This window comes from Prionailurus bengalensis, chromosome F2 (assembly GCF_016509475.1).
Source record: "Prionailurus bengalensis isolate Pbe53 chromosome F2, Fcat_Pben_1.1_paternal_pri, whole genome shotgun sequence".
Taxonomy (NCBI): Eukaryota; Metazoa; Chordata; class Mammalia; order Carnivora; family Felidae; genus Prionailurus; species Prionailurus bengalensis.
Window position 1 is genome coordinate 13,853,256 of NC_057353.1, and position 25,246 is coordinate 13,878,501.

At 40.5% G+C, this 25,246-nt stretch overlaps 1 protein-coding gene across 2 annotated transcripts in view; it reads left to right on the forward strand.

Moving 5' to 3' along the window:
- Window positions 1-24,878, forward strand: part of NKAIN3 (sodium/potassium transporting ATPase interacting 3) — a 608,729-nt gene extending 583,851 nt beyond the window's left edge. Inside the window, exons 6-7 of one of the 2 annotated variants that reach the window (XM_043601143.1) lie at window positions 13,769-13,838; window positions 22,498-24,878. In XM_043601143.1, coding sequence (XP_043457078.1) covers window positions 13,769-13,838; window positions 22,498-22,507 — 80 coding nt within the window. In that variant the 3' untranslated portion in view covers window positions 22,508-24,878. The remainder of the gene's footprint in view (window positions 1-13,768; window positions 13,839-22,497) is intronic. The other variant, XM_043601142.1, reaches the window with a different exon arrangement.
- The last annotated feature ends 368 nt before the right edge of the window (window positions 24,879-25,246 follow it).

The following is a 25,246-nucleotide window of genomic DNA, read 5'->3' on the forward strand; positions in this document are numbered from 1 at the left end:
TATACTCACAAATTCTTTAAACATTTTAATGTCTTTCCATATGACTCAAGAGACACTCCATGTACTTCTCCATGTACTGACATTCCATGTAATTCTTCCAACCATATAACATGATAGAATTCCATGTTCATTTTATATTCTTGGTAGGCTGCCAATCCTTGTAGACATTTAAATATTTTTTATTGGATTCTGCAATTCTCTCATATCTCTTCTTGTTCCAAGGTCACTGACCTGTCAAGATCCAAAAGTATTTTATAGTACAGACTCAGCATATTATCGTTTAATTTTAAAGCTTAAATAAAGTTAAATAGCTAATTCTTTATTGATTGATTCATTCAAGAAACAGTTACTGAAAGACTTGTGTGTTAGGCCACAAGGATACATAGATAAATAAGACTTGGTTCCTTTCCTGAGAGGTTTTATATTCCAATAAGTGAGCCAGACATGTAAATAATTACAGAAGAGTCAAGTGCAGATAACGATCTGTATAAAGTGAATCACATGCACAGAAAAAAACAAGCAGAGGCTAATTGTGTCTCAGGGCACCAAGCATGGCTCACAGCATGGGAACACGGTCTTATATGAAGAGTATTACATCACCAGGAAGGGCACAAAGAAAATGCATTTTAAATACTGGAAAATATATGTCAAAAAAAGCTTGGGACAACCATGGAATATTCAAGAAGGCCTGGAAAAGACTGAATTACCCCAGAAGTGATAAGTGATTGGGTGTGTTCAGTTCACCAAGTGAATGGTGGGGTCGGCTTTGAGGGACCCTGGATTCTGTCTTATTTTGTATTTTGTATTTTGTGTTATGTATTTTGGCACTCATAAGGAAAACTAACATTTATAAGGCACTCTGTGGCAAATAAATTACTTTTCTCCCAGCAAGAAATGACTGGCCCAGAAGGCTACCTACTCCAAGCTGTGTGTGTGCGCGTGCGCACACACACACACACACACACCAGGAAATGAGGGAATTGATATCTTGTCACATCTGTACCTACTCAGGTCACACCAGTTGGGATTTTCTGCTGGATGATGTGGGTCAATAAATGGATTTAATCTTGGGAAGAATATGATCAGATTCAATTTTCTTTGAACAGTAATTCAAAGAAAGAGAAAAGGATTTATAAAAGAGATCTCAGAAGAAATGGCATTTTTTTGGATACAGACTCTTAGGACAAGGAGAACCAAAGTAATAATAGAAGCCATTAAAAAAAATAATACTATTCAAAATTGTAGACACAGACAATAAAAAAGAATTCTAGACAGACATTAAAGTGAACAGGTATTTGTGACTTGATTGGCTACATTCGTTTTTTTTTTATTTTTTTTTTTGACGTTTATTTATTTTTGAGAGACAGAGCACGAGTGGGGGAGGGGCAGAGAGAGAGGGAGACACAGAATCTGAAGTAGGCTCCAGGCTCTGAGCTGTCAGCACAGAGCCCGATGTGGGGCTTGAACCCATGAACCCTGAGATCATGACCTGGGCCAAAGTCGGATGCTTAACCAACTGAGCCGCCCAGGCACCCCTTGATTAGCTAGATTTAGATGAGAATGACAAATACAGACTGGGGGAAAAACTGGATAACTAAGGAAAAGATTAATTACCTGGGAAAAAGTTATTAACTGTTTAGACAAATTCTTAGAACTGTTTTTAGTCCTTACATTTTTGAGCATTAGTTTTCCTCTCGGCCATTCCATTCTGCTTTATTGGCCCCAAAGAGATTTTAGAAATTCATTATTCCATTAAATATTACCTACTCCTAGAAAATTTTCAAGTGGGAAGCAACTGTCAGCACTGATTATGGGAACATCTGATTCTAGAGATCTGGACCCAGGAAAACAACAGAAGCTGGAAAGGCAGCCAAAGAAAAATAAAAAGGATGGTGTTTTCAGGATTCTTTTTTATCTTGTTTTCCCTAGAGTAAAAGGTTCCTCTGAACGAGCCCAGCAGTATAGTGACATAGCGGCCATCAGCCACCAGTGATTCTGAACAGATAGTATTTGAAAAACCACAAAAATTGAAAGGGCCTTCAGTAGAGCCAGACTGTGGTTGAAAACAGTGAGCAGCCGTTGCGTCCAATTACTGAGCTACTGATGCAGATTAACCGAAGGGGTAACAGTAACCTGTGATGGCAAAACAGAGCGCAACCTGTGTGGCTTTGAAAGAGCTGAGTAACTTTAAAAAGAATAGAAAATGTGCTATTAAAGATGAAGCCTAAAGTAAGAAAGGGGGAAAAAAATTATGTACTTTCTTTCAAAATATGAGAAAAACAAACTATAAAAAGTGTGTGTGTGTGTGTGTGTGTGTGTGTGTGTGTGTGTGTTGAGGGGGTAGGATAGTGGAAGCAGGTACGTTACGGGCATCTTTACAAAGGTGATACAACTCTTGCAACTCAGAGCGAGGAGAGAAGCTGCAGTCGTAGATGATTACTATCAAAGCACCCTGTAGGGACACTGCAACCAAGTTCCCCCGTGGAAGATTCAAAGACAAAATGCTAAAGACGGTCCTTGGGATCCTTGCAGAACAACTAGAATACGCATCTAAAGGAATAATGCCGAAAACATTACGAAGAAGTCACTCTGTGCGTTTTGCATTTTGTAGATATATTTACAAAGAATCCCATGGAATGATTTGAAATGCCAAGAAAAAAACAGAGCTCTCCCCCGCAAGGTTTGGGCTACTGTGGGGGAAAAAGGAGGAGAGAAGAAAAGCAATGCCAGTCAAAAGCCAAACAAATGGTGATGGAGGTTGTCACGTGTGTACTGGGTGGGTCCTGGGCCCTGGATCTACACTCCTGGACGACTTATCACCAGCGCTGCAGAGAGGGAGCGCTACGCTCCCATGGCAGTTAACTCCACAAGTTCTACTTCCGCTGAGCGTTATTTTCTTTCTTGCGCCAGGTCTTTATGTGAGGAAGCTTAACTTTTCCAGAATAATTTAAAAAATGCTCATAAAAGGTGGAATCTCAGGCTTCAAAGTGTGGCAGACCAACCAATTTTCCCTCCTCCAAAGTAGCTACTCTTTCTAAATATGAGAAAATCAAACTAAACTCAAAATCCAATGCAAGTTCCTCAAGGACAGACATTCTTATGGAGAATAGGGGAAAGAGAATGTAAGAATTCTCACAAATCATTGTTATCTTAAGTTACACAAAGCTTCTGGAATTTCAGAAATCAATAGTTGATGGGAATGTATCATGAGAACAAGATAAATATGCAAATAATATCTATAGCAACCTACCGTTTGCTGCATGATTTCCGTGTGCCAGCCCTCCAAGGCCATTGGCTCATCTCGGGCAACCACACTGAGGTGGTCATTGTTTTCTAGATGCCCTGAGAATTTCTTCAACTCACTACTAATCTGTAAGAAGCAGAACTTAGGTTTGACCTAGATATTTCGAGTGCCAAAGTCCATGTGCTTTCCAACATGCAATTGTGCTTTTCTTTCCAACAAGGATAACAAGTAAATTCTTTATAATTTGGTAAAGAAAGAGACATTGCTCACTCACTGGATTAAAACCAGAACATTCATATTTAAATATTGAGTGAGAATATAAATTACTTGCACACTGTAGAGAAAAATAATGGGCTAACCTATTAAAATTTAAGTGGATACAGGGAGTCATATATAATGTAACACACCCAATGATCTTGCTCCAAATCAATTGTCTGCTTTTATTTAGCACAGGACACTCAATATGCAAAATTTATCATTAAAATAACAGAATTTCAAGATCCAATTCATTTTTTTTTTTAATTTTTTTTTTCAACGTTTATTTATTTTTGGGACAGAGAGAGACAGAGCATGAACGGGGGAGGGGCAGAGAGAGAGAGGGAGACACAGAATCGGAAACAGGCTCCAGGCTCTGAGCCATCAGCCCAGAGCCCGACGCGGGGCTCGAACTCCCGGACTGCGAGATCGTGACCTGGCTGAAGTCGGACGCTTAACCGACTGCGCCACCCAGGCGCCCCTCAAGATCCAATTCAAATACTACAAAATTATGAAAACAAACTTCTTCTCTACCTCACCCCCAAAACGACGTGACAAAAATGTGACTTTCTTTATTGTCACCAAACGAGACTTAGCGTTTCTTCCTCATGGTAGGCACGTCCAAGAAAACTCAGCCATTTCAGTGATTTCTCTGGCACATCAGACAGGAGGTCAGGGAAGGCTGTCCTCCCAGCAGGGATTCTGAGGTCAAGGTTGATGTGGTGCTGCCAGCTGTGAGGGGCAGGGCTGGGCATCCACTAAACTGTTCGCTGATCCCACTGTGCCAACCAGATCTCACTCTTGGCTGTCCGCCACAGGGGAGCCTGGGACTCTAGATCAACTTCCTGAGCACAGTAACTTCTGCTTCCCTTATGTCTGCCGTATCTTCCACACAAAAGTCTCTTGTAGCCAAGCCTCACTCAGAACCATGGAGAGAGGAGACGTGAAATTCCAACTTAGAAAAATTGACGTGTTACAAATCATGACCGTAATAAAACTGAAGCATTACTCTTTTGAATGTATCCCATCGAATCTAAATGGCATAGCAATTTAATGCCATAATCACCCATTTAAAAAGTACCTAAATAATTAACAGTTGGAATTTTAAGTTGTGCCAGTTTCTTTTGGAACTTGTACCTCCATTCCACTTGACCCATAGAATTCTGTCTTAATGTAATATGTTTATTCTTAATTTTTTTTCTTACTCTATCATATATCTCTACAATGAAAACTTATCTATACCTGGAAATTTTATTTTCAATGGATGTTATCTTTTTAGGAATAAAAGTTCTCAATTTGTATAGTCCAGTTATCAATCTTAACCCCAAAATTAGGACATTTGATGGTTTGTCCTTCTTTAAGATTGTCTTAACTCATCTTGAGTCTTTGCCTTTTCATATACATTTTAGAGTCAGCATCTTCATTAAACTGCTGAAAGTTTTATTTAGTTTGCTTTGAATCTGTAGATTAGTTGATCCACAGATCAAATGATATCTTTATAGCATTGAGTTTTACAATCCATGAATGTTTTCTATTCTTCCATTTGTTTAAGACACCTTTAATTTCTTTCAATATGTTTTGTTGTGCTCAGTGTAAAGGACTTGCAGATCGGTTTAGATTTAGTCCCATAAATAAAAATTTAATTTTTTCCTGTGACCAGATTTTCAGTGTCAAAGTTTGTCTTTGGATGAGGTTGTGCTTACAGTTATTGGCCACCAACATGACTGAGCAAACATAAATGTATTCATCAATATATTCATCAATATGTACAATATGTTTACATTTGCTCAGTAATGTTGATAGCCAATAATTGCAACTATAAACCTATCCAAAGAAAAACTTAAACATAAAATGAAACATTTAATGGAAGAGTACCTCTTAATGAAACGAATGGAGTGTGTTTTGGTTTTTTTTTTTCAATTAGTTCGTGTATTCATGGATGAGTATTAGTTACTGCTAGGATGAGATAGGCTACCTCAGGTACTTTCAATATTTGATGCTAGTGTTGTAATTATAGAAACCTTGTTTACAGGAAAAAAATATGAGAATGGAAGGAATTTAATTACAGCAGTATCTCTCAATTCTTTGGATTCCTTTCTTCCCCAAATATTTTTGAAGGCATACCTTTTACCAGGCACCGTTTTAGGAACTGAGGATATAGCAGTGAACAAAATCAGACAAGATCAGACAAAAATTCTTATCCCATAAAGTTTAAATTGTAGTGAGGGAGTCAGACAACAAATAAGATTTTTTTTTTAATTGAAACATATAATACAGCATGGTAAACAGTGATAAGCACAACAGAGAAAATAAAGCAGGGAAAAAAGAAGGTGGAGAAGAGTGAAATTATAGGTAAAGTGCCTGAGATATATGTTAAAAAGTACCCAGTGATCTAGTACCGAAAATTATTGTTAAAGTAAAAGTATTGTAAAAGTAAAGTAAAAGTGAAAAGTATTGTTAAAGTAAAATTTATTACAAGATTGTTTGAAAGCAAAAACTTAGAGCCATTGTCATTAGTAGCTATTACTCCATCATCATGTGAAATTATAACTGTCATTTTGTTTAGTGACCTAGAGTATGATACCCTCCAGGATAGTGCACCAAGATAAGATTCCCGATGGCTGAGATAAATACCTTTCCGTGGCAAAGTGGAAAGAAGACAATTATGGAGGGGGATGAGGGAACCAAGAAAACCAGAATGACCGCAGGTACTTTCTCAGGACACATACATTTTGGAACTAAGGCTCTTGGAATGACCACCGGAAACTACAGAGCATTTGCAGAGTCCCTACATCTGCCCCAAGGCATGCTGAAGTCTACTGGTCTCTTATTGCTTCCCCTCCCCCTCCCTAGGAAAAGGAGGCTGGAAGTCCTAGACATACTTGGGGATGCTTCCACACCCTCCAGCATCTCCCCCTGACCGCTCCCAGTGTTTTCCAGACCAAGTTGCCAGCAGTGACAATGAGCTCTATCAGTTCTCTGTGCCCGTACCTGAGACAGAGGGGGACAAGACAGGCGAGAAGAGTCTATTATTCTACATGGCTATTTCCAGACAGGAAGAGGGAAAAATGGTGAAAAGCTCTAATCTGGACAGCACCACCTCTAACACTGAGGACTCTGCCTTTCCGGCCGGGGGCCAACTTATCCTTGAGCACCTCAGGGGTCCTGCATGCTTCCCTTTTTGAGTTAAGTGTGCTTTCTGAAAGTTTCAAGAAATTCTGAACTTCCTGCACCCTGAAGAGAACAACAATGAATAGCTACCAAGCTTGCATTTGGGTGTCATGGGTCTGTTCGAAGGGCTCTTAAGGTGCATAAAGCTGTTTGGGGCAGGGAGCAGCACAGCCCCAGCCACCCTCTCGGCATCAACAGCACACCCATCGAGGCACCCCCGCAGCCGCTCGGTGTGCCGTGAGGAGGCCGGCCGCGGCCTGAGATTCTGCACAGAGCAACGTGCCCTCTGCAAGCTCGGGGTCTTCAGACAGGGGACGGCGGATGAGGGATGCTTCAAAGCAGCTCATGCCCTAGGAGCCCAGAGTTTCGTCGCCAGCTACCTCCGAAACGACTGGTCTTTCCTAAAAGCCCTCGTTAGCCGTGGGGTGCCGCAAAATCTTATCTGTGTGAACTCAGTTGGTGTCAAGCCTCTACCCTGGCTTTTCTCTTATGAATTCATATCGCAGAACAAGTAAACCACAATTCAAGAGCCCCAAATATTTGTCTTTTTTAAGGCCTTAAATGCTCCCTTACGACTTGTAAAATCGTACTTGTAAAATCAATGCTTATTAGAACAGTCTAGGGACTGAGTCTAGGGCTCGGTGGGTTTAGCCTCCCACTTCGACTCAGGCCATGCTCTCCTGGTTGGTGATTTCAAGCGCCGCGTCCGGCTCTGTGCTGACAGCTCTGTGCCCCTCCTCCGCTAGTGCTCTGTGTCTGTCTCTCAAAAAGGAATAAACGTTAAAAATAATAATAATAATAATAATAAAAAGAACAGTCCAATACCTGAGTAGAAGGAACAGTGATAGACCGGGAAGCAAGTTCAGAATAAATGTGTGTGTTAATTGGTCCTCATCTTCCGGAGTCTTTTCATTTCTCTGAGCTAAGGGCTTTGTGGCAGGAGCTCGGTGTTTCTCGAGTCAGTGACAAGGCAGCATGCCGCTTAGCTGGATCAGAAACAAAACACCTACATTCTAGTAATTACTTGACGAATATAGTTAAATTTTTTCCATGTTTATTTATTTATTTTGAGAGAGTGACAGAGAGCTTGAGTGGAGGAGGGACAGAGAGAGAGACACAGAACGCAAAGCAGGCTCCAGGCTCTAAGCTGTCGGCACAGAGCCCGACGCGGGGCTCGAACCCACCAACGGTGGGATCATGACCTGAGCCGAAGTCAGACGCTTAACCGACTGAGCCACCCAGGCGCCCCACTTGGTGCGTATAGTTACACCTGGGACATTAAATGATAGCCTGAGCTCTCACTGGAAATGGCGTTGCCTGAGGTGTATATTTATACAAATGTGCTGCTTCAGGTGTATCAACTTAATCAGGTTTGCAATGTCCAAGTCAGGAGCGCTGAGTTACCTATTGGAACCTTCATTTATGACAAAAATTTTCCTATAGTCAAATAGAAAACTTGCAATTGGTTGTGTACCTGTTCCAAGTGGAAAGCAACTCTAGTCGTACAGTAAGATGTTGCTTGAAATCTAGAGTAACTTTGTAATTCCTTCAGGTCGGGGAGAATCCTCATCAGGGAAGCGGCATGGCTAAAGTAACCGCAAAGATATTCGGTTACAAGTAACGTAATTTCTTCCAAGAAGTTACTTGGCTGTGCCGATGGAAGTTAGCACAAGAAATACATTTCAAAGGGCTTCAAACAATGGGGTTTTCTGGCTGCAGGCTCTCCCTGTGGGATCTTTTATAGTAACACCTCGGTTTCCCAGAACGGGTGAAGGAAGCAGCGCTCTGCATAGCTGACTTTTCTGGACAGCTGCTGCCAACTCTTAATTGTGCTGATTTTTTGTTCTACACGTCAAGACTTTAATTATACAGAGTATAGAGAATTCAACTTAATTGTCCTTGAGGTCACCCAGCAAGCGGTTCCCCCAACACCCACCCCTTGTCTCCCCGTGCTTCCTTCTGTCTCTCCCAACTCTTCCCTGGCCACTCTTCTGCCAAAGACCCCCAAGTGGTGTTCTCACTGGAATAACTCCAGATTTCATGGATGCTTCCTTTCGAATCCTCTTTTCTTCATACCTCTGAAAGTCTATCTATGCCTTTTTTGTTCCTTCTCATGTTTTGTTGAAATTCATCTTATTTCTCCTGGAGAAATTCCTTCATTAAGCATCTTCTCACATCTCTCTCCTTAGAGTGAATTTTAAAATACATAGTTGCTTTACTTTATTAATCATATAATATGACTCCCTTACTGAGAACTTAAAAGCCCAAGGTCTTTCCTACTGAATTGTTTTTAAGTCTTTAGTTAGGTTATCTTTTAAAAAATTTTTTCTTCATTTTTAAAAAGCATTTGGCATCATTAGGGGAAAAAAATAAGCGTTAAGAATCTATAAACTTGGGGCACTTGAGTGGCTCAGTTGGTTAAGCATCCGACTTTGGCTCAGGTTGTGATCTCAAGATCTGTGATTTCGAGCCCGGCATCAGGCTCTGTGCTGACCTCTCAGAGCCTGGAGCCTGGTTGGGATTCTGTGTCTTCCTCTCTCTGCACCACCCCCCCCCCCACCAAAATAAATAAGCATGAAAAATTAAAAAAAAAAGAATCTATAAACTCACCTTCAATTTATGCTCCAATTTACTCCTTCACTTGAACTATCTTCCCACTCTGGCCAATGGCAAGTGTTGGTATATCCATCAAAAACTAATTTTTTATATAGGAACGTCATCATCTCATGGACTTGTAGGCTTCTGTTGCCCAAAACCCATACTGCTGCATTTTATCCATAAAGGATTCTTGATGGTTTTAATTTCTTACATACCTACTTTTCAGTGATTGTTCCTTACATTTTCTTGTACACTTGTCTCATTCGGAAGCTTGATAAGTTGAATTTTACCAATATGTAATATTTAAGTTTAGAGATTTGAAAATTTTACCTCACACTAGAATTCTGATATGCAGAGAAAGGGTCCACTGGGATGACCATGCGTCCTGATCTGGTTGAAACAGCCCCTGTTTACATAGGTTGTCCTGGCATCCTATCTGGCTTAGGCTTTGTCCTAGATTTTTTTGCTTTTCAAGTGAAATATTGTCATTAGCAACTGTATTAGGATAACCTGGGATGGGTGAACTGATAGCACCTCAAGCGTCTGCCATTAAGTCTCCTCAAGATGTGTGAGATACTAGAGCAATGCGTCGAAATCTTTTCATATGTGGTTAAGTGTGTAAGAAAACCACCACCACCGCCGCCCCCGTCTTCTCCCCAAATCTTTACAGATATCTTGTAACTAGGACCTTTCTTCCAAGGACAGCGTGCAGATCCATCAATGATTAAAAAGATAGGTGCTTGGGCAGGAGTAGCAGATACGGCTAATTCCTTTCAGTGCCGGTGGAGGTGAGAAAGGACTGGAGGCTGCCAGCAGCTCAGTGCACCAGCCCATAGCTGCTACAGAGGGTCGGCACAGGGCACCCAGAAGTTGAGGTGATGGGCTGTCTCCAGCAGTGGAAGAAACAATTCCCAAGGAGCCAAAATACCAACATGTTATCAGTTCCTCAGATGCTGTCAGCGGAAAACCAATTAATTTGCTTTCGAATAGCGTTTTATTTTTTTTAATCCAACTCATAGAATTGAAGTAAGGTTTTTAAATATTCATTCCGTCCAAGCTAACATGTAGGGTGTTGCTTTCAATGGTACGGTAATTCAGTTAAGTAAATATTAAGGATAAAATTATTCGTTTTGTGATAATCATACAAATGGTGGAGCACAATATTGTGGGTTTTTTAAAGCGTAGTATTCATATTAAATTAAGAAATTTGTGAAGCAGAAACATATTTGGAATTCAGGCTCACAGGTAATTCGTAATTGCCTCCCAATGACGCCACAGTGATATACCAATGAAAAGAGAAACTCTAGTTTTCAAATTTTCTATGTATACAGAGATGTACGTAGAATATATAAGATATATATTATATTTGTATACATACACACCTTAAGGTAGATAAGCTAGAATATTTTTTCACCATTTGGATATTATGAATCATGCTGTTATAAATATCTGTGTACACACTTTTGTGTGGATATATATTTTCATTTCTCTTGGGTATGTACCTAGGAGTAGAGTTACTGGGTCATATGGTAACTCTGCTTAAACATTTTAGGAACTGACTGTTTTGCAAAGTGAAAGCACCATTTTACATTCTGACCAGCGGTGTATGAGGGTTCAGATTTCTCTACACCATCACCAACATTTGTTATTATCTGATGTTTTTATTCTAGCCATCTTTGTGGGTATAATATAGTATCTCCTTGTGATTTTGGTTTGCATTTACCTGAAAACATTTTGCTAATGAGGTTGATGTTGAAAACAAACAAAAAAACCTTCAGAATGACGGAATACATTTTCTGCCTTTGCTTCTCTTTATCCTTCAGAGTTAGGAACATTTCATCCTTTAAAGAAGTACTTTGTAAATCAATCTAATTTTCCTATATTAGTTGTGGGCATTTTTATAAATGGGTCTTCTACATTTTAGTTGCACTTCATTCAAGATCAGTCGGAAATTTTAAATTGAATCATTCAACAAATGAAGCACCACAAAAGTCATCCTTTGAAGCTTTTAGTAAATGGCAGTAATTGAGAGCTTATAAAAAGGAGAACATTGAAATTTATGCTCACGAAAGGAAGAGAACTGGGCAAATTAAATAATGAGAGCTCAAATGTTATGCAAGATTTAATTTTTCAATTTTAGAATTTCCTCTTGAAATATCTAGACTTGAGAAAAGACTCTTTTGACAGAGCTCCTATTTTTAATTGAGGAAATTTATATTCTGCACCAGAATGAAAAGAAGCTGATTTGTGAGAGGGCCTAAAAATTGTGCAGCATTTATATGTGATTTTAACAAATCATAAATAGATACAATTTATATTTTGTTGTCTTCTAAGATGTTTGGCAAAGATACACTAAATGGAGGTAAAATAACAGTACCTGGGAAAGTTCTGTAAATAACATTACACATATCCACTCTTTGGCAAACTTGCTTGGAGATTATCGGCACCTTATATGGAGACTATTTCCGTAGTTAAAAATACTATGATTTACAGAATCGATTAAGGTATCAACAATTTCAACTTTACTAACAATAAAAAAAATTGTGAATAAGACTGTATATAAATTTATAAAAATAATAAAACCAGATTGAAAAAATATATATTATATGTATATTCTGGTGATCTGGTCTATTGGAGACAGAGATGGCTAAGGAGCAGATTCACAGCAGTTCCTGAATTTATACCAAAAATAAAGAGGTTAGAATGAGAGAGAGCCAAAGCATAAGAGACTGTTAAAAACTGAGAACAAACTGAGGGTTGATGGGGGGTGGGAGGGAGGAGAGGGTGGGTGATGGGTATTGAGGAGGGAACCTTTTGGGATGAGCACTGGGTGTTGTATGGAAACCAATTTGTCAATAAATTTCATAAAAAATAAAAGAAAAAAAACAAAAAAAAACAAAAAAAACAAAAATAATGATTCTGTGAATATTACATTTTAATGTTCAAATGATCAATATAAAAAAGTTTTCTTTTTATTTTTCTTTAAAGTATACAGATATATGCTCTTTATTTTTATAAAAAAAGTTTATTTTGTATTTAATTTTTCAATTGAATCCTTTTATTCGCAAATGTATATATTTGTAATTTTATTTTTCACACCCTCTTTAAATTTGAAAAGTGCCTTATAAATCCTATCTTCATTCAACTTTTAATCAGGGTGGTTTTCCTTCTAATTTCCCACCCATTGGTCAGCAAGATGAGGGAGTGGATGTTTGATCAAATATCTAACCTGATAAAAACGTAGTCCAATCTGACCATTTAAATGGTCCCTAGTCACTGCCTACACTTTCTGGGAAAATCTTTCCAGTGTCTCAGACGGACTCCTCCTTCACTGTTTCTCTCCCTAACATGGTGTCCAGGCAACTTATATGACCTGGTAGGAAGAGGATGAGCCTCAGGCTCCTCTAGTCTCTGTGGGGATTATCTTGGAGTAATGGTAATTACAATGGCCCTTGCCACCTGGTTGTTGTGTACCCCCACAGGACCCCAAAGTTCACGTCTACACAGTGATCTTGTGAAGCTTTGATTGACCCAGACTTACCTCAGCTTCTTCCATGGGGGAAAAAGGATACAGCAAGTCAGAAATTGACAAGAGTGACTACAGCTAGAGTAGGTCAAGGCTTCACTAGAACTTCTAAGCCAAGTCATCCATCTTGAAATCACAGGTTACTGAAATGTCTGTCTTGAGCTGAAGATACGATATAATATTTTCATACTGTGTACCTACACACACACGCACTTGCCGAGAGTTCAGAGTTCCTATATGACTGTGTACCTGTTAATGTTATAGTGCCATAATATAACCAAAGCTAGAGGTAAAGTAATTAAAATTTTTAATAGACTACCAAAAAAGGGGGGAGAAGAAGATTAGGCATTGACATTAGGATTAGAAAAGAAAGACGGAACCTGTCATCAAAACAGAAATTAGAACGAATGTCACCAAGAACAGTGATTCTATACAGACGGTGAGACAAGCACCATGCTACCACAGAAGAGATGAAACCTTTGCAAAAAGCAGATGTCCATTTGTCAAAGATGGCTTGAGGACAAAAGGCATGGGCATAGACTATGCGACTTCTCAAAGGTCTTTCTAATGATGCGATAAATATTCTTAAGAAAAAAATTGGATTCTGGCAACAAGACGAGAGGTATATCTTTTGATATATAGGGGGAAAGGGCGTATCCGTATGCCTAAGGACAAACACATTATTTAAAATCTAATGTTATTTAATGTTACTTCATTTTTCACGAAAGTCAATAACAACTTTGATTTTCCAGTCCTTAAGATCCCAAGCTCTTTATGTGTTTCTTAAAATTTCCCTATTTTTTGACCATTGATCTTGTTTTTAGCAGTCTTTTATATTGAACACATATTTTTCCATTTGTGGTAGACAGATTTTTTTTGTTAATATTATTTTTATGTGTTCTACTTTAAACACCTAGTGTTCTGTGTGTTTTCATTTACACATTTATTCACATCGGGCTGTGTTGTATTTGCAGTTGATTTCATAGGTGGACTTGATGCACGCTCCTACTACCAGGATCATGTTGAGTTAAAGCCTGTTAACCTGTAAGTAAAGGTGTGATGAGATGGAAAATATTAATCGTTCTAACTTGGTCAAAACTAACCAAATCTGAAATAATTTGGACCTGCTACTACTAATCATTGGTTTAATTTTCCACTCATATTTAAAACACACCTTTTACATGTAACCCAACATCATCATTGTTGTTATTCATCCCAAAAAGAATTTGAAATAGGTAACGTGGTTTATGTTTCCAAAATGGGATTTTTATTCAGCTTTTCTTATCAGAGCGTTGATAGCTAAATTGGAAATAAAAAGGATAATGTAGTCTACAGAAGAGAAACTAGATACGTATTTGGGGGCCACATAACAGAGAAAAGGGGAGAAAGATTGGGTTAGGATCCAGGCTCTGTGTGTGTGCTCTCAGGGGCCTTCCTTGACACCTCTGAGACTTGGTTCTCCCACCTGTGATATGGTTTCAGAGGCAGAGGAGGGAAGATGGATTCAATGGGATAAGGTAGGTATAGTATATGTATAGCTTGTACCTAGTACTTAAGTGTGCCTAGTACTCAAATGTGCCTAGTACTCAAAATAGGGTAAGGTATGTATAGTATATGTAAAGTTACCTATGATTGTGCCTAGTACTCAAATATTTGACTAACTCTCCCTAAAGAACATGGAAGGAAGTCAACAACTACAACAAAAAGCACCTTAAACAGGACAGGTTTCAGTTGAGTATAAGGAAGGTATCATGGTCACCTGACTGATAAAATACTGGAAAGCGAGAAAATAGATACAGTGACTCCATTCCTAGAAAACTCTAAGTAGCAAGTAGACAGCTGTATAAAATAATAGCTATCATGTACCAAGCACTTGGCATTGTCTCACTTTATCCTCATGGAAATACTGTAAGGTACTCATGAATAGTCCCACTTCATAAAAAGGGAAACAGAGGTACACAGAGGTTAGACAAATTCCCCCAAATCCCACTAGTAGTAAGGGGTGGAGCTGAGATTTCTGAATGATAAGCAATCACCATGCCTGATATTGTGGACTTGGTCAGATGACCTTCTATTCTTTCAGCCCAATGTTCTTCAGTTCCATGGTGATAAAGGAAATTATGTACAACAGCCACTGGAGACCAAAGCCAAAGACATGATAAGAAACACACATGAACGCCTTCCTCTGCTTTGCCACAGTGGTTTCATATCTGCAATCCCCCACCCCCAGCCCTGCGAAGCCTGCACCGGCCCCTCCACCTCTCCAGGTTGAATTAATTTTATTCTGGCAGAATGATCTAAAGGAAACATAGCTCACAAGCCACACAAATCAGCACTGTGCTTGTCACATGATGGATGTTTAAATAAATGTTGGTTTCTTAAAGCAAATCCAATTTGGAAAATCATTCACCCTATATAACACTCTGGGACGAAGCAGTCACCACCTCATTACTCATGCTACTGAACGCTAGTAAATGATGTGCTCCAAAAGTTGATATTTGTAGATCTGGGGAACTTGGCAGGGATTGTGACAATAATAGAGATGATCACTGCATTGGAAGTGAGAGGAGAATGGAAACAATGCCTAGCAGGGGCTAGGAGAGTGTAATATACATTTGATATGTAATAAAGAAGGTGATGAATGATTTATTTCATCTCCACTATGAAAAAAATAACTCAGCAGAGAAATTGCACTATGAAAAATGTTGGTCAGATGTAAGAAAGATCTTTCTATTAAGGAAGGTTATTACAATTACAATTGATTGATGTTGGTAATGGAATGTCCTTTCTTGAATGGCATGTGCATCCATGTACTTCACAGTGTTCTCTGGCCTGGCCCAAAGGCAAGTGACTGCCATCTATGCTCCCTGAAGTCTCTCCCATTTCTGTGAATCAAGAACACATAAAATGTACCTGTGAGATGACCTGAAAAGCTTTGATCAACTCTGCTGCCTCCTCAAAGGGTTTTCTCAACTACCCTGTTCACTGATGAACTCTCACACCTTTTTAGCTGAATGTAGCATAAACTACAGGCTACAGAAAGCAATAGAACAAGTTTCTGCTTTGACAGATTATGCATATTACTGTTAGATGAATATGGAAAGCCTTTCAACCATGAAGGGAGCAAGAATCTGAAAGATCAAACTACACCTGAATTAAAATCACTGTGCATGAACAATTTAAGAGGTCAGTATGTGTGCTCCCCACTGTATGTAAATATTGCAGTTTATCCAGTTAGCATTAGTCCGCCTGCTTGATTTCTTTTAACAAGGCCATTATGTTGGACTTTGTTGTGGCCGGCTCTGTGATGCCATATCACCACCCAGCAACAGGTTGGAGAAAAAGCCAGTCTTCTGTATAAGTTGTCCGAGAGGGGAGAGAATGCTGGTTTTTAACTTTTGTTAAGGCTCTTTAGTCTCCATGGAGTACTAAGCCAGGTGTTATGAGGAAGCCACTTCATTAGGGGACTTCATTAAGGGAATCAGGAGATTCCTGAGCATAGTCACAGGTACAGGGATGTAGAAGGGTGGCTTTCAACTCTAGAAGGGTAGTTACAAGCAGACAGCCCATTCACAGGTAACACTGTCTGTTTGTACAGGAAGCCTTCATTCTCGTGTTTGATTGTGTCATTGCTCATCATCATAAAATGTACCTTTCCTGTGCCCACAGTCAAATTGTTTGTGAATGTGTGTGTTGGGGATAATGTGATAGGGGAAGTTATTTTACATATGGAGTCAGTCTTCCGTGCTTTGTCTCCTTTCAAAAGAATGATACCAAGCTATCAAGAGGGCCTGATTAAATAAATTAGTTTTATTTACAACTATTTACTTACTTACGTGTCCACAGTCCCTGTGGTAGACACCAGAAATGGAAAGACTAGCAACACTTGAGCCTTGACCTCCGGCAGCCAATGATCTAGGAGAGGAGACCTACATAGAAATAAGGAGATGCAAAACAGTGTCCCCAAATTAATTTTTTTGCAGAAGCAAGAATGCTTACTTCTCACTTGCAGGGAGATCAACCAAGAGATAATACCCGAGCTGACTTAGGAAAGAAAATGAGGAGTTAATCAAAAGCAGAAGAAGAGAATGACTGTTCCGTGTATGGAGGCTAATTTGCTTGGCCATTCTACAGTGGATGAAGCTGAAATTCAAGACTGCCCAATCTTCTGTCTGCCATAGTTGTCACCTAAACTGAGCAAGCCTATGAGGAAGCAGATGTTTAAGTAGAGCAGGAATCTTGATAACTCCTGGCGGGGATGCCCCCAGATCCTCCACAGCCACTGCTCCGCCATCTAAACAGTATCACTCTTTACTCCTAAAGCTACAGAGATGCCAGCCATAAAAAAGAAAGAGATCCTGCCATTTGCAACAACGTGGATGGACCTAGAGGGTATAATGCTAAGTGAAATAAGTCAGACAAAGAAAGACAAATACCATATGATGTCACTCATATGTGTAATTTAAGAAACAAATGAACAAAGACAAAAAAGACAAAAAAAAAAAAACCCTGCTCAAATACAGAGAACAAACTGATGGCTACCCGAGGGGAGGTTGGTAGATGGATGGGTGACATAGGTGAAGGGGAATAAGAGCACACTTATGATGAGCACTGAGAAATGTATGGAATTGTTGAATCACCACATTGTGTACCAGAAGCTAATATAACACTGTATGTTCATTATACTGGAATTTTTTTTAAAAGCTATATAGATGAATGAAATTCTCACTGTCTGTTCCTACTATCCAGTGAAACCACAGCCAAGGGAAGGAGCTTGACGAATCAGTGGGGAAGACCCTATTGATCTTGCCTCTAGTCTGGCAAGATGTGTAGAATAAGTAGGAGCTCCCTGGCATATTCCCCCCTTCCCTCTGTCCCCGCCAGGGAGCAGGACAGGGTCTGCGAACCTTGCGCCAGTGAAAAACCACTAAAAAATCAAATATTTAAAAATTTGAAAGCTATAGAGATGCTTTCAGTGGTTGTTGTCTGGATCTGCCTTGGAAATATGTGACACACAGGTCAGGGGTAGCCCGTGTGGGGGTCCGTGATCTTGCCACGGCCATCAGTGAGGGAGCTATAGCTCTCAACCTAAGTACAGCCTAGGTCTCTGCCAGGACCTCCTCCATCACTGCCACCACCTTTAACAAGGAGAAAAAAGCTCTTGTCATTGGAGCAGAGAGCCATGTGGTCAGTGGTGGCTTTGAAGGGGACACCTACAGAGCGGCTTACGTGGGGGCTGCAGCTAACGCCAAGGGGAGAGGGCTAATAAAAGCAGATTTACCTCTCAGGAAGAAAAATCGCTTGGCAAAAACCCATGCAGCTATGAAAGACATATGGAATTTCAGGGAACATCCTAGTGAGCAACTAAATTAAAGTGTGTTGAAGTCAAAATGGTTAGCGACTGGGTAGTGGGAAAATTAAGTTCTACGTAGCAGTAATTCTTCAGATAGAAATAATTAGACCAAGGCAGTTTGTCAAAGAAAGACAGCAGTGGAATTTCAGAACTGAGTTCCACCACAGAGATAGAGATCTGATGACGTTAGAAATTCCCATGAGGAAGATGCCCCGAGACTGCCATTAAGAAAGACTTGATGAAAAAGCTTCTTCCCCCGCGTTCAGCCAGTCTTTCCCTAAGGTTTCCAAATGAGAACTTGACTTTTCTCTGGTATCTTGACTTGCCTGATTGCCTTGGCTGGAGGCTAATTTTTCTTCACAAAAAATGTCACATGCTACGTGGCCACTGCTGATCGAGTGTCGACTGTTGCAACTCAGTATGAGAAGACAGACAAGCTAATTCCCATTTCAGGCGGGCTCTGCGGTCAGCGCCCACCTGTACCTTCACTGCCTGGTCTCTGCCTCTAATGGCCCAGGCCCAGAGGAAAACGACCTCTGATGACCGGCTGCCGGACAGATGGGGGTGGCCCTCCACTGCTCTTCCCTAAGAAGAGCTGCTTCTATCAGCATCCCGGTAAGTTGGAGCCAGACCATTCTGCATTTGCAACCCCTAGATTAAGAACCATCTAAGAAGACAAAACACGTGTGTGTATGTGTGTGTGTGTGGCAGGCAGGGAGGTAAGAATGATTTGCTTTCAAACCTTGGTTTAAAAACCAGTAGCCACCAGCGATGTATTAGGAAACTGAAGCTGGAGGAACCCAGAGTCTACAACCTGCATTTACCCCATCACGCCTCTATTTCTTGGCCACGTACCTAAAGACTAATAAAATGGTAACTCTCTGTCTTTATCTCATTTTCCTTTGTCCTTGACATGTCCATGGCCCTCACATGTCCATATTTCTCTCTCTATGCTGGCTGTCCCCTGTGGCATGCAGAACCATGTGTCTGGAATCTGCTCAGACTGGGGGCTGCTCGCTTTTCCCATGACTGATTGTGAAGTCCTGGTGCCTGAGGGCTTCCCTCAGTCCCTGGAAGTGGTGGGCACTTACGCGGGCATCAACTCTCCAGGGCAGGGTCAAGAGCGTAGAGCACAACAAATGTCAGGCACTCAGCGCCTTCTTAGTTGTCCGAGAGGAGAGCCGGGCTTCCCCACATGCCTGCGTCACTTAGCACCAAGGGGCAGTGTTTAGGGGCTTGCTGCTTTTTCTCTCCTTGGGGTGCCTTTCCTTTGTCTATCGACTATTTTTAGGGGCGATGTAAGAACACACCCTAATGTGTAGCCACTTGACCATGGAGCAGTGAAATGGCTGTGCTTCTAGGGTTCAGACTCATCACTATGCTAGTCGGTTCATGCACCGACTGGCTAGGAAGGAACGATGCCACCAACAGTGCAGCCAGGCAATGCAAAAGACGGTCTGCCATGACCGTGACGATGGTCAGCCATCTCCCCTGTGTCTCACAGGGATCGCCAAGACCTTCTCATTTGACCTGTGACCTCACTCGCTGCCCCCAGAACCTTGTGGAACCTGGTTCTTCACTGCCTTGTGAAGCACATGAAGGCTTTTCCAAAATGAAAAAACTCACATCGGAATGGTACCCTCCAGGGAAACTGTCAATTCCTGTCTTTGCCAGAACTCTCAGGAATCTTCTCAGTACTTGCCATGGATATTAACAGCAAGGAAATAGATTTACCCATGGAGACATGGAGCACACCCCCAAATTAATCAACATAAGTAAAAATAACTTCATTTTGCCTGTTTCCAAAAGAAAATATCCTCTGATACTAAAATTAAATGCAACGTGGGGTGCCTGGGTGACTCAGTTGGATAAGCGTCTGACTTCGGCTCAGGTCATGATCTCACAGTTTGTGAGTTCAAGCTCCGTGTTGGGCTCTGTGCTGACAGCTTAGAGCCTGGAGCCTGCTTCAGATTCTGTGCTTCCCTGTCTTTCTCTGCCCCTCCCCTGCTCATGCTCTGTCTCTCTCTCCTTCAAAAGCAAATAAACATTAAAAATTTTTAAATTAAATGCAATGCAATGAACATACACCAAATTTCATGTTAAAAACATACTTTGTTTTCCTTTATATTCATATCAAGAAACACTTATAATCCCATGTAATGACAAGTTCTGGAAAGAAACAAGATACAAGAAAGAAAGTAGAACACACAGATGAGAGCACAGGCATATCACGCACACACACCCACACACACACACACATCTCAGAAGTGATACAGAGAGACAGAAAACCAATAGAAAAAGATACAATGACAGGCCTCTCAGAAGACACACTTTGAAACAGCATCACTACCTTGGCTACTTGATTTCATTCTGCCTGGAAGGTAGGTACCCTCAGATAACTACTAACATCTGAAGAAAAAAATAAAGATATGATCTTAAGGTTCCCAAAACTCAAACTGTTCTACTCAAATTCATTGATCAATCATAGCATCATTAAAAGAGTGACAACTCGACATTATGTGTCTCCAGATATGACACAATCAGAAGACGTAGCACCACGTATGAAGTATCTTGCCACAAGGTCAAGCTTGATCTTGGACCGAAAGTGATGGGTATACCCAGAAGTTCCCCCCAAACTCCCATCAGTACTACCCCCAACAAACAAAAATTCCTTCCCCTATTGCCTTATCCTCATTCTAGAAGAAATTTGCCTATTGGATGGATGAATAAACTTCAGGACCTTGAAACCCCTTCCCAACTAAGATACAGTATAAAATGATAAAAATTCCACTATCATAATCTTATCCCTTTATCTTTCAGTTCCAATCCTTATTAAATCACAATGGGGTGAAAAGGGTAGATATGTGGGCTATATAGTTTTCAGAATGTAGAGAAATAGGCAGAGAAAATGTGAAAGGAAGGCGAGGAGATAAGTAAAGGACTCCAACTCTTGCGATGTGTGAGAGGGAACAGGACTTCCCTGGAGAAGAGTTACTACCAAAAAGCAAAGCTGGAAAGTTGGAGCTTTTTTCCAGTTATTTAAAATTATGACCAAAAAAGTCTATTCTGAGCCATAGAGAAAGTCACAGCTTCTACTGGCAGGATGCTTATAATTTAGTTGGGGGGAAGAAACTTACATATCTGAGTGAAACAATCAGAGCCGAATTAATTGTGTAGTTGAATGCCATTTGCTCTACATGGGGTACAGCAGATAATGTAAGAGTTGCTGTCAGCAGGGTGAGAAAGCAGTATGGCTGAAGCAGAAGTAGAAGTCTTCACAGAGGAGAAGAAATGTCAACTGAACCCTAAAGATGAATAGGATTTGGATCATCTAAGACTTTTTTCATGTGAGAAACAGTGAGAGCAAAAATATTCAACAAATATGAAGTGCCAACTATGTGGCAGACAGTGCATGTGGTTGATATTCTGGGAATAGGCATAAGGCAGAACCGCCACCTTCCAAAGGCTGACTGTCTAATATAGACTTAGAATCGGTAGCAAGAGTGACTAGAGATTCCAAGGAAGAGGACGAATATAGTGTGTGTGTGTGTGTGTGTGTGTGTGTGTGTGTGTATGGAGACAGAGAGAGAGAGAGAGAGATCTTAATTGGCTCATGTGATTATGGAGCCAGGCAAGTCCAACAAGCGTAAGGAAAGCTTGCAGACTGGAGACCCAGGGAAGGGTTGATGTTGCAATCTTGAGTCCAAAGGCAGTGGAGAGGCAGAATGTCTTTGTTCTTAAGGCCTTTAAGGGACTGAATAAGACTCATCCACTATATGGAGGGTAATCTGCTTTACTTAAAGTTTATTGATGTAAATGTAAATCTCATCTAAAAAATACCTTCGCAGCCACACCAAATATCTGGCTACCTTGGCCCACCCAAGCTGACACATAAAATTAATCATCACAGGACGGGATGTATGTAAAGACATGGATCAGTGGTATGAAAGCCAGGTGAGGATGATCCTTGAGCAGTCAACCAACAGAATACTGTAGGAAGATTAGGCTAGGGACGTTTCTAGCAGTTTGGAGACATAATATTACCCTCTCATCTTTACCCCAAGACAACCGAAGGCCATACCTTTACATCATTCTTCAGTTGCTATGGGTTGGCACTTCTCTCCCAGGAAAGCAGTCCTGTATTCTGATTTTTATACCTGATTGCACACCCCGACCTGAAGAGCAGGAAGGCCATGGGTTTTTGGTTTTCTTATTGCGACAGTCATATACATGGACCGCATGAGGCACGCCCAGAATCTATTTTGCGTTTTGAAAAGCCTGGATGAATAGAAAGGAAATTCAGTTTTCAATTGTCAAGTTCTTTAAAGCAATTCATATTTTCTGTTTTAGGTCGAAATAAGTAATGACACTGACTCTGAAACACGGCTGCTGAACTTGAGTTAGGAAGCAAAGCACCACTGAGAGCACCTCTCTACATTGGCACGTCTCACTTCCTCCCAGAGGACGGACCGCGCCTCCCTACTTCCCCAGGAATCCCGGAGTTCTTGGGTCACAGCCTATGTATTATTAGCATTGTTCACTAGATGAGTTGTAGGTGACTGGGTGGGTATTTTTTTAAGTCATTTTCTTCTTATATGAATACTTGTAAATTATTTTAAAAATTGGTCTTTCATTTTTTAACAATATTTACTGTGAGGCATGCAAAACAAAAACACTTTGTGAAAACCTTCTACAGTCAATTCTAAGAGAAACACTGGTTTTTGTATTGAGGTGTTAAGTCGGTGTTGCTGATGACCTGAGTTATCCTATGCCTGATGGAGTTTGCATTAACAGACATTACTGGGGGCTACTCAATATGAAGTTAGATGCTGTGACAGCTGATAAATTGGTGCAAACAGTGGATCCGGCCTTCAGACTGACCATGGGTCATTTTTTCAACACCACAAGACAAAACATGAAGTCCTCCTTTGTTCTCAACTTTCCAAAATGCAGAACACCATTACGTCAATCTAAATTCTCAGATTCATGCATATTATCTTGTTCTTCCTGTATTCTGAAAAGAACGTATCATGGGGAGTATAGAAGAGTATGATTAGTAGAATACCTTTCCCCTTTGGAGGTTATATGGGTATCTCTGATGTTCATATTTTCTACTCTTTATCCCGGTTCTGACATTGGTGTCAGACCTAAACATACAGCTTGTGGAGTTGTGGAACAGAAATCACAACCATAAATCTGCAATCAGGAATATTGCTCTTAAGATATTCAAAAGGAGCATTAAAATGGTATGGAATCCTCTATAAATGCTCCTAAAAAATATATTTATATTTGCTCTACATCAATTTTTCTTTTTCTTACCCCATCCCAATAACCAAGAAAGTAATATGGGAAACATCACTTTCCAGGGAAAGAAGGACTGTTTTGAAAACACATCATAGCTTTTTCCTTTCATATCTTTCAATGACTATTTCCCATATCAAAATAAGTTTTGCTCACTTTGGATAGCAACCAAGGTGAGGCCCCCTATAGGCCACAAAATTGTGTACATGTGTACTATTTAATCCGGAAGTTGTTAACTTGGCCCATACATCTCTAACAAGTCAGTCTATAAACTATTTAAAATCGTATGCAAATTTTTATGTGGGTATAGAGGTTCCTTTTTTCTTGTTTTTTTTTTTGTTTGTTTGTTTGTTTGTTTGGAGTCCGTACATTTTTATGAGACTCTGTTAAGAATCAGAACTAATACAACAAAGTGCCCTGGTTGCTCCCATCTCCTGCCAACCACTGTGGGCATTCCAGAAGCCCATTTTAGTCACTAGCCTTTGGATTGTGCTCCGTCAGTCAGGTGACACACATTTAATCCCATCATTTTTCATTCTACTAAATAAACCTGAATGCAAAATGACGAGGAGCTCACAGGGACCCAGGAGATGGTCAAATCCAAACCACCCCTTCACAGTTCAGGGATCCGAAGCATAGGGGGATTTGGTGGCCTTGTCCTGAGTCCTGCATGTACACAGAGGGGCAAGAGTCATGGGAGGGGGTGGGACCTTTGGAGGGCAAATGGTAGGGTTTGGACCCAGCACTGTGGCCTTGGATAGTGTTGGACATCGTTGCCCTGGAACTTTCCTCATCTGGGAGGTAGAACTATAATCCCTACCTCCCAATGAAGAGGTGAGAATCAGATGACATATAAAAAACATCCCAGACACTGTGAAGTGCTCCACAACTGAAAAAGGCAGTTATGATTGTAGTGTCAGCACAAGTGGGACCCTGTCTGGAGCTCTCGCCATACAGCCAAGTGCTGTGAAAAGCCCATGGAAACATCAAACTCTTCTAAGTTTTCTAAAAAGCAGCTGGAAAAAATTGCCATGTTAAAGCAATTAGAAATAGTGAAGACTGAAAGTTGCATTTCCTAATTAAAAAAATAACTTTTGTTTATTTCAAGACTAATACATATTATTACTATGGGTAAAGCTAATAAAATATCAAAAATGTAGAAAGTCAGTAAGACAGAAGAATAAAATTAATATGTATTTTAAACAGTCATTGCATGAGCCTCTCACACGTGCACAAACAAAACATAGTTAACATTTCACAAAATGGCACCATACTAACTTTTGTTGTGTTCTATCTTCATGTAAATGTGTACATACTGGTAAGATGCACGGGAGAGTCCTAGATCTTGTCTAACTGCTCTGAGGAAGAAATCCTTACATTAGTGATTTTTTTCTATGGATTTCCAATATAGGCAACTACCTAATATGGTATCCCAGCAATCCATAATGATAATTCTAAAGTTCCGGAGACCTGACCTCTCATCAGAGACAAGTTAGATCGATCTCCTCTCCTTCTCACTTTTCTTCTCCCTACTTCTCCTGTCCTGGCTACTACTTAGAGATTCTGCTTCCCGTGACAAAGGGATGAAAAGAAGTGCTGAGCTTTGCGGTGACCCTCAACAGTCACCCTTGATCCGGGTCTTTCCACACAGCGGTGTCACGGCCGCTGCTTCTGAGGAGTGAGCGCGTCAGGTTCTTGCAGGTCTTGCCTCCTGTTTGGGGGAAGCCATCCAGCACTGTGCATTATGTAGTGGGGCTTGAAAGCCCCACACATGTTCATGATGTCTACAGTCTTGCCA